This window comes from Austrofundulus limnaeus, unplaced genomic scaffold (genome assembly GCF_001266775.1).
Source record: "Austrofundulus limnaeus strain Quisiro unplaced genomic scaffold, Austrofundulus_limnaeus-1.0 Scaffold647, whole genome shotgun sequence".
Lineage (NCBI taxonomy): Eukaryota > Metazoa > Chordata > Actinopteri > Cyprinodontiformes > Rivulidae > Austrofundulus > Austrofundulus limnaeus.
In genome coordinates, this window is record NW_013953049.1 from 185759 (window position 1) to 196221 (window position 10463).

General features: G+C 43.2%; 2 protein-coding genes across 3 annotated transcripts in view; both read left to right on the forward strand.

Moving 5' to 3' along the window:
- The window catches only part of arnt2 (aryl-hydrocarbon receptor nuclear translocator 2), a gene marked incomplete in the record, with an annotated part of 21210 nt that overhangs the window by 3037 nt on the left and 7710 nt on the right, over nucleotides 1-10463 (forward strand). For both annotated transcript variants that reach the window (XM_014027408.1, XM_014027406.1), the window contains 8 exon segments: nucleotides 1743-1854; nucleotides 2096-2143; nucleotides 3140-3353; nucleotides 4242-4455; nucleotides 4848-4950; nucleotides 5846-5911; nucleotides 8353-8438; nucleotides 9469-9545. In XM_014027408.1, coding sequence (XP_013882862.1) covers nucleotides 1743-1854; nucleotides 2096-2143; nucleotides 3140-3353; nucleotides 4242-4455; nucleotides 4848-4950; nucleotides 5846-5911; nucleotides 8353-8438; nucleotides 9469-9545 — 920 coding nt within the window.
- LOC106531526 (serine-rich adhesin for platelets-like) lies at nucleotides 2151-3129 on the forward strand. Its single transcript, XM_014027409.1, has 2 exons — nucleotides 2151-2690; nucleotides 2733-3129. Exons 1-2 carry the CDS (start codon nucleotides 2296-2298, stop codon nucleotides 3118-3120), a joined length of 783 nt encoding a protein of 260 aa, XP_013882863.1. The 5' UTR covers nucleotides 2151-2295; the 3' UTR covers nucleotides 3121-3129.

Below are 10463 nucleotides of genomic sequence, written 5' to 3' on the forward strand. Positions count from 1 at the left end.
TGAGTATATACTGTGTACAGTGAGTACACACTGTGTACAGTGAGTATATACTGTGTACAGTGAGTATATATTGTGTACTGTGAGTATATACTGTGTACAGTGAGTACACACTGTGTACAGTGAGTATATACTGTGTACAGTGAGTATATATTGTGTACTGTGAGTATATATTGTATACAGTGAGTATATACTGTGTACTGTGAGTATATACTGTGTACAGTGAGTATATATTGTATACAGTGAGTATATACTGTGTACTGTGAGTATATACTGTGTACAGTGAGTATATATTGTATACAGTGAGTATATACTGTGTACTGTGAGTATGTACTGTGTACAGTGAGTATATATTGTATACAGTAAGTATATACTGTGTACAGTGAGTATATATTGTATACAGTGAGTATATACTGTGTACTGTGAGTATGTACTGTGTACTGTGAGTATGTACTGTGTACAGTGAGTATATATTATATACAGTAAGTATATACTGTGTACAGTGAGTATATATTGTATACAGTGAGTATATACTGTGTACTGTGAGTATGTACTGTGTACTGTAAGTAGTAGGTTTGGGCGTCTCCAACCTTTTTTTCAACAGGAGCTACTTTGTGCATTATTTAAATTTAAACTTAAATTTAAACATAAACAATTGTAATAAAATTTTTTGTCTTCAGTTGACATGAAAACATCACAAACAAACTGAATTTACAGGAACGTGTTTTTTGTCTTCATCCAGTCAGTTTTTCATATTAATAATTTAGTGTTTAACAGATGTGTACAAACACCATGAGCTGATGGTCTCCAGTTTGTTTCTGCAGTGTAGACTCCAGGAAGCAGAAACCCCGGGGCTGTAGTGACCTGGGAAACCCCTCCCACTGGGAGGGGTTTCCCAGGTCACTACAGCCCCCAGGGAGTCAGGCAGGCACAGTGTGTGTCAGAGGACTATAAAAGATGTGTACACAAACAAACTGTCGATTGATTGGAGTTAAATGAAAGTTTGTTTGGTCAGTGACAAATTAAAGTTTGATTTTCCTAATTTTTCAGAAGCACTGAAGATCTGCTTTGATCTCATGAGCTGCTGGTTGGAGACCCCTGGTCTAAGTTCTCTGGTTGGAGACCCCTGGTCTAAGTTCTCTGGTTGGAGACCCCTGGTCTAAGTTCTCTGGTTGGAGACCCCTGGTCTAAGTTCTCTGGTTGGAGACCCCTGGTCTAAGTTCTCTGGTTGGAGACCCCTGGTCTAAGTTCTCTGGTTGGAGAGCCCTGGTCTAAGTTCTCTGGTTGAAGACCCCTGGTCTAAGTTCTCTGGTTGGAGACCCCTGGTCTAACTGGACACAATCTGCTCCACCAGCACAAAGTGCTGATGGGACTCCATGACAATGGTCTGTGTGATGCCTGTGGCGTTGAACTACAGACCTCTTTGCACTGCCTGGCTCTGAGTGGTCAAAGGGAAAGGATTCTTGGAGAACCTTTATGGACCTGAGAAGCTCAGAACTGGTTCTAACCTGGTGACCTTCACCTGAGGGACGAGAAGGTTTGAATAAAGACCAGTGTGTTAGTGGGACAGAACTGGGCCCATTACTGGGTCAGCCTACTGATATAATGGTGCTAAAAGTGTTTCTTAAAATGAGCCACATGATTATTTTTTATCTGAAATGTTTACCTGAAGACTAAAAACTTCTAAAAACTTCTGAAAGGTTTGTCTGAAGCAGTGTTGGTCTCCTCTGCTGGTTCTGATCCAGAGATGGGCAGCGAGTTGCCAGGAGCTGTGTCGATGCCTGGAGCTGTTGGGTCTGGTCCCGTGAGGATGGGAGGAGCTGTGACGGGCCGTGCTGGGAAGAGGAGGTCTGCAGGGTGAGGATCATCTTATATTTGTCTTAGGAAGAATTATTCCTGAAAGAACAGAAGGAAAAAAGAGAAGCTGAAAAGTTTTAGCTTCTGTAAAAAATGTTTTGCTGCTACAAACAGCTACATCTATTTCCTTAAAAAACATGAACCTGACTGAGGCTCAGATAATCTCAGATTTTAAACTTTCAAATTATTTTAACAGTCTAAGGTTGTTTGAGCTTAATGAAAACAAACTGTTGTCTTTCAGGATGGACTTTGATGATGAGGACGGAGAAGGACCAAGCAAATTTTCAAGGTGAGAACCCTGAATGAAAACATTCAGAGTTCAGTGTTTCTGAACGTTCAACCAGTTGATACGATAGAAACAAAAAATAAGAGCTCGATAAATTCTGATTTCCATGTTCTTTACTGCTGACAGGACTCAGATCTCATTTCTTTGGATTCTGTATGACACAATGTTTCACCCATGCTGCATCACAGATAGCATCACAAACATTAGCATCACAGATAGCATCACAAACTTTAGCATCACAGATAGCATCACAAACTTTAGCATCACAAACATTAGCATCACAGATAGCACCACAAACTTTAGCATCACAGATTGCATCACAGATAGCATCACAAACATTAGCATCACAGATAGCATCACAAACATTAGCATCACAGATAGCATCACAGATAGCATCACAGATAGCATCACAGATAGCATCACAAACAATAGCATCACAAACATTAGCATCACAAATAGCACCACAAACATTAGCATCACAGATTGCATCACAAACATTAGCATCACAGATAGCATCACAGATAGCACCACAAACTTTAGCATCACAGACATTAGCATCACAAACATTAACATCACAGATAGCATCACAGACATTAGCATCACAAACATTAACATCACAGATAGCATCACAGACATTAGCATCACAAACATTAACATCACAGATAGCATCACAGACATTAGCATCACAAACATTAACATCACAGATAGCATCACAGACATTAGCATCACAAACATTAACATCACAGATAGCATCACAGACATTAGCATCACAAACATTAACATCACAGATAGCATCACAGACATTAGCATCACAGACATTAGCATCACAAACATTAACATCACAAACATTAGCATCACAAACATTAGCATCACAAACATTAGCATCACAAACAGTGTTTTTGTGTCAAGTTTCTTCCTTTGGAGCTGGTCTGGGATCACAGATGTGTGAATGTTTCCCAGGGTCAAGGTTCTGGTTCTGATGATTCTGTCCTGTTTTAGAGAGAACCACAGTGAGATTGAGCGACGGCGGCGTAACAAGATGACACAGTACATCACTGAGTTGTCAGACATGGTCCCTACTTGTAGTGCACTTGCCAGAAAACCTGATAAGCTGACCATCCTGCGCATGGCTGTCTCACACATGAAATCCATGCGTGGAACTGGAAACACCTCCACTGATGGTGCCTACAAGCCCTCCTTCCTCACAGAACAGGTACTTTATAGACATGGAGCTGCAGAACTCTGTGGTTTGTTCTTTTAGAAAGGCTCTAGAACAAATGTCCTGTCACACTAATAAACAGCAGAAAGTTAGAGTTTCATCCAGTAAAAACAAATTGATTTGTTTTCAGGACCTCTTGAGTTCAAACTGACATGTTTTACTCCATATTCACCAAGTCAAACTAACTGATTGGTTTAGACATTATAGAATAAGGTCCAGTGAAATGATGAATGTGTGTGAGGTGATCTCTGACTCCTGCTTCTGTTCTGGTAGCATGGCTTTAAAGGCTCAGTGTGTAGGATTTTATCAAGTCTTTTAGCAGAAARTGAGATAATCACTAATGACAATAATAAAAACATGTCTAATCATTGCAGACAAAGACTTTGTTTTATTATTTTTACCTTATAAAAAGCTGTTTATATCTCCATGGTCACGGGTCGCCACTACAGGCAGCCTGCCATCTTGTCTACGAAGGCTCATGAAGGACAAACTGCGGTGGCGGCGTAAAAAACGGTTTTAGTTGTAATAKTATAAATGTAATATTTGTTGTCTGTCATTGTAGCTGGGATAATTTTACTTATTAAAGCTCATAATCTTACCACTTGAAACATCACTAGCCCTGAAGCTGCTGGTAGACATCGCGTTGGAATTATCAAAGGTTTTTGACCCCTGAGAGACACCGTAGCAACTCCTTTGTGTTTGGAAGTGGGGGGTGGGGGGAGGACCAGGGAGGATGATTCAACCACTCAACCACTAGATGTCACTGAAAACAACAGATCCTACACACTGTGCCTTTGTGTGACCAGTAAAATAATGTTTCAGTTCAGCTGAGCTGACCCGTTTGACGGACTGTGTTCTGATGGACTCTTTATGGACCTGCAGGAACTGAAGCACTTGATTCTGGAAGCAGCAGATGGCTTTCTGTTTGTGGTTGCTGCAGAGACGGGCCGGGTCATCTACGTGTCAGACTCTGTGACACCGGTCCTAAACCACCCCCAGTCCGAGTGGCTGGGCAGCACTCTGTACGACCAGGTCCACCCGGATGATGTGGACAAACTGAGAGAGCAGCTGAGCACCTCGGAGAACTCCATGACAGGTAGAGACAGAACCAAACCTCCATCATCAGTTTTTAACTCGTCACCAAGTTCCTGATCAAACAAACCATCTTTGATTTCATTTCTTTATRATTGCCTCCAGAAAGAACTGAATCAAGGATTCAGATGTTTCTGTTACAAACATGAAGTCACTTATAGAGTTATGTAATTATTGTGATTCGGTTTATTTAGTTTGATGATTTCAGAGCATTTTGACCTATCGTAGCACAGAAACAGCTGCACCAAGCAGCATGAAATTAGAACCATAGACAGGCCTCTCTGGTGGTCATCCAGGATTCACAGAGCTGGAGTTAGAGTCAGAACTTGTGTTTTAGTCGGTACTCAGCTGAGTTTGACTCATGTCACCATAACCTGACGTGGTTTTCTTTAACAGGACGGATCCTGGACTTGAAGACTGGAACAGTGAAAAAGGAGGGTCAGCAGTCTTCCATGAGGATGTGTATGGGTTCCAGACGATCCTTCATTTGTCGCATGCGGTTAGTGTGGTTGTCAGAAACACGACCTTTGACCCTAACGTTCAAAGAATCTTGCCTATTTTCTTATTTTGAGGAGGCGACCTCTGAGCCAGCATGGCTTCATTTCTACATCACCTCCTGATTAATTGAGGTGTGACTTAACCTAACCTGTCCCACCGGAGCACTCAGTGCTGTGGTCTCCAAACTGAAGAGTGGCTTCAAAGGACCCTAGGAACAACGTCAGAGAGCTCTGCAGACGAGCTCAGTCCGAGGACAAGCTGAGACGATGAGCAGAACCCTCAGACTGCCAGGACCTGTTTATGTGAAGTGGAACTGTCTCTGTTGATGTAATGTCCACTGTCTGTACATCTGTCTGTCCGGTATGACAGTCTTTCTGCAGCGCCCTGAATGAATTGTGTTGTGAATTGGTTCTTTGTAAACCAACTGATTTGAATCTAGGGTTTATGATATGGTACAGAGAGGAGACAGGTCCATCATGGGTTTGAATGTGTTTGTTCAGCTACAATCAGCCCGGCTCTTTTTCACTCCTCATGTCTGATAACACCCTGCGCTCATCCAGCAGCTGCTGTAAACTGCTTTGGATCACTTTGATACTTGGTTCTGGTTCCTGCTGAGACGCACTGGTTCTGCTGGAAGGAACACAGTAGATGTTTGAAAAGAAACACATCAGAACCAGGCTTCAGTGCAAAGCTASAGGATTTTAAATCATCTCACCCTTCTTTTATAAAAAAAAATTCTGAACATATTTTATGATCAAATAAGTAACTTACTAAAGCTGGGATTTCTTTAGGCTGTAGTCGTGTTGTTGTTGTTTTAAAGTTTCTGTTTCTGATCCTCTGCAGCTTTCAGAAACTCTGGCATCAGCTGATTTGTTTTGTGTGTTTGTGATTTTCAGGTGTGGCAGCTCTCCTTTGGACCACATCTCTCTAAACCGTCTGTCCAACATGAGGAAAAGATACAGGTATGAGTTTCTGGTTCAGGTGTTACTGGTCAAGGTCTGGGGTTCTGATGTGGGTGGTACTGGCTTCTGTTTGTCACGGTGTATCCATAACGAACGTTAGAACATGAAGATGCACCGGGCTCCCCTAGGCTGCCCATTAATGATAGACTTTGTAGTCATGTCTCCTGATCTGTGGCTTCATATTTTGGACACTAGGGTAAAAAGTGGAACTGAGCTGTCAACTGATCACAACCTGGAGGTTAGTAGGACCAGATGGGAGACAGACCCAATAGAACCAATCCCATAGTGAAGGTTTGCTGTGAATGGCTGGTGGAAGAACCCATCAGAAGAAKAGAATTTCATCACATCCCAGTGAAGGACGGGACCATGAATCTGGGTGGGCCATGGCTGCTCTGAGCTATGGTCACAAGGTTGTTAGTGCCCCATGTGGCAGCCATCTTCAAAGCCTCTGGTGGAGACCAAGCTGTAGGTGTCCTATCAGGCCTTATTGGCTGGTAGGACTCCAAAGGCAGCTGAAGGGTGTCAAGGGACCAAGTAGGATCCAGTCCTGGCTGTTGCTGATGCAAAGGCTTGGGTGTGAGAGGAGTTCTGTGATTTCTAAGACGGACAATCTTGATGAGCTGCAGAAAGATTCTAGTGAACCGTCGTGCAGCTGAGGTAGGAAAAGCAGAACCACCACTGTTCACAGTGGAGGTGGGGCRTGTTGACCTCAAACAGTAATGTCATCTGGTGGTGAAAGGAGAATGTGGAGGACCTTCTCAATCCAGTCAGCACATCTACGTTGGAGAAAGCTGAGTCTCAGGACTTGGTGTTGGTCTTTCCAAAATTGGAGCTGAGGTTGCAGAGATCATTACAAAACACTAGAAGTCTCTGAGGGTAGAAAAGGTTCGCTCTGGGTTCTTCAAGGCTCTGAATGTTACTGTAATGTCTTGGTCCATCACATGGACATCAGGAGCAGGTCCACTGGATTGGTTCTTGTGGTGGTGGTTCCCCTCTTCCTATTCTAGGGGCATCACTTTCCTTAGCTTCCCAGTAAGGCCTGTTTAGGGGTGATGGAGAAGAAGGTCTCTGACGTTTGAACCTCAGATTCGGGAGGAYCAATGTGGTTTCTGTCCTGGCTGTGGAACACTGGACCAGCTCTTTACCCTCACTATGGTCCTTGAGGGGGCACAGGAGTTTGTCCAACCAGATATGTGTTTTATTCACTTGGAGAAGGCATTTGACTGTGTTCCTTGAAGTACTCTGTGGGGCCAGGGTTCTCTGACTCTGGGATTGTGGGTCCGTTGTTATGGGACATTCAGTCCTTATACAACCGGTGTGAGAGTTTAGTTTACATTGCCGGTAGTAAGTCAGACCCCTTCAGGGTGGGAGTTGGACTCTGGCKGGTCTGCCCGTTGTCACTGATTCTGTGTGTGACTTCTCAGTGCAGCCAGGGGGCAGAGGGAGTGCTGTTTGCAGATGATGTGGTTCTGTTGGTGTCAGTGAGCCGTGGTCTTCAGCTCTCTCTGGAGAGGTTCACAGCTGGGATGAGGATAAGCACTTCCAAATATGAGTCCATGGTCCTCAGTTGAAAAAGAGCAGACTGCCCTCTTTGGGTTGGAATGAAGTTCTGTCTCAAGTYGAGTCAAGTATTTTGTGGTTTTGTTCACAAGATGGACTGGTGCAGCTTCTGCAGTATTGTGGACTCTGTCCTATTCGTTGTGGTTCAGAGGGAGCTGAGCTGTAAGGAGAAGCTCTATGTTTTCTCCACAGGGCAGCTGGACTCTCCCTTAGAGACAGGATGAGAAGTTCAGTTCTCCAGGAGAGACCTAGAGTTGAGCTGCTGCTCCTCCTCATCCACAGGAACCAGTTGAGGTGGTTCAGGCATCTGGTGAGGATTCATAGAAAGGTGTTCTGGACATATCCAACTAAGAGAAGACCACTAGGAAAACRCTGGACACTTTGGAGAGACCCTGTCTCTCGACTGGTCTGGTAACACCTTGGAGTTCCCCCAGAAGAGCTGGAAAAGGTGTATGGTGAAAGAGAGGTCTGGACCTCCCTGATCCATCTGCTGCCCCCTAAGACCTGACTCTGGAACATGAGGAAGATGATGGACAGAGATCTGGGTTAAAGCTGTGTTATCCATGTGACAAACTTGTATTAAACTGGGGTAAAACCTGTGAAAAAGAAGGTCTATATCTGTTTCTAAAGACTGTCACAACTTATGAAACCTTTGTTATGATTATTTACTCATATCAGCTCTGTACAGTATTCAGTTTAATTGTTAGTATTACAGTATACAGTATTTAGCTCCAAAAGAAGCTACCAGTAGATTTTTTAAATTCCATCTTCAGCTTAGACATATTWAATGTTGGACAAACTTTTCACAAGTTGGCATAAATTTTCTAAAACGTCATAGTGTGACCGGACCCAAACATCTTCTTTCTGTGTCTGATGACCAGGAATGGTCTAGGACCCTCTAAAGAAGGAGAGGCTCAGTACTCCGTGGTCCATTGTACRGGATACATCAAAGCCTGGCCCCCTGCAGGTAAACAGACTCTTATACCTCTAAATGGACCACTGACAGGTTTGGTGGAACCAGAACCAGCCTGGGTGTTCAGCAGTTACCAGGAGRGTGTGTGTACTTTAACCTGTGCATGTTGAATCACAAGACATAAAAATCAACACACACATCAGCCCTCACACTGGGCTGCCACCTTATCATGGTGGAGGGGTTTGACGGTCCCAGTGATACTAGGGGCTACTGTATGTTGTCGGGGGCTTCATGCCCCCAGTAGGGTCACTAAAGGCAAACAGGTCCTAGGTGAGGGATCAGACAAAGTGCAGTCCAAAGACCCTTTGATGAGTACTACGGATGGAAATTTAAATTTAATTTAATAAGTATATTGTTATGTGTACTAAGTTTACTATATACACTAAGTTTACTATGTACACAAAGTGTACTATGTACAAATGTTGTCAGTCAGCAGGTTGACAGTTTTAGGAGCTGCTTGAGGAGAACTTCCTCCTCCTCCTCTTTGAAATAGAGACCAAAAATCAACATCCTTCAGCTTTCTGCTTACAGGACAAACATTTTTATTTAAATATTAGTAAACTGTGTACATGAGCTTATTAAAGTTACAGTTTAGTGTTCTTAGGAAGAAGTTTTTAAACATTTTTTAAATCATTTTACTGTTTTCAGCTGAGGAGCWTTGATGTACAGGTCCTTCTCAAAAAATGAGCATATTGTGATAAAGTTCATTATTTTCTGTAACGTAATGATAAACATTAACTTTCATATATTTTAGAATCATTGCACACCAGCTGAAGTAGTTCAAGCCTTTTATTGGTTRAAWATTGATGATTTTGGTAATAAAAAAGGTAGATCTGATCTGTTTGTTTGATCCAAATGGTTCTTCTGGTGTTTCTGAGTATTRATGGTGCTTGAGTCATGGAAACGAAGGCCCAGGTTGATGCTGATGTTCTGCTGGTTCTGGTTCCTGGTTCTGGGTCCTGGGTAGCAGACTTTTTGCCTCCATGTTGTTTTGAGTCTGATTGTCACCTCTTGTTGGACTCAGGTATGACTATACCYGAGGAGGACACAGAGGCGGGTCAAACAGGAAAGTACTGCCTGGTGGCCATCGGCAGACTGCAGGTACACCAGCTGAACCCAACTGAATCAGAACCTCAGTGYTTCTGGTTCTGGATCAACTGATGTGTCTTTACTTCCCTCCCACCCCCCCAGGTAACCAGCTCTCCAGTTTCTATGGACATGAACGGCCTGTCGGTTCCCACAGAGTTCCTGTCTCGCCATAACTCGGACGGCATCATCACATTTGTAGATCCTCGCTGCATCAGCGTCATTGGGTACCAGCCTCAGGTCAGTTCAGGATTCAGAACCACCTGATGTCTCTGACTCTTAGAGATGATTCGTTTTTCTGCATAAAATGAAACCAATACTGTAGAAACTAAAACTTTATTCATTTATTTAATGCTTGGATAAAACTGGACACCTGCTTGGTGTTCAGTTGTTCAGAGGTTTGTAGATTAGCCAGTAGGTGGCAGTGTTGGTGTTAACTACCAGMAAATGAGCTGTGTAGTTCTTTAACAAGCTGTGTGGAAACAAAACACCTCGTCTGTTGGCTTTTCAAGGCAAATGGATAAAAACTGCAAAATATAAAACTTAACAAACATGAAGTTTTTCTTCAGACACAAAGGTGAATTTTAAATGATAAATGGACTGAATTATATATATATGATAATAGAATTTTTATAGCACTTTATCAAGCCACATTCACACACTTTAAAGAGGAATGAAAACATGACGTAGCTGTTCTGAGTATTTGTGTGAAACTGGACTGACCTGAACACCAAAAGTCTTCAAGGACAGAACTGTTTGATCTGTACTTTCAACTGACTCAGTGACAGAGGGTCAGGTGGGGGTGAGGGGTTCAGGGTCTCAGACAGAGGGGGTGTGAGGGGTTCAGGGTCTCAGACAGAGGGTCAGGTGGGGGTGAGGGGTTCAGGGTCTCAGACAGAGGGGGTGTGGGTGAGGGGTTCAGGGTCTCAGACA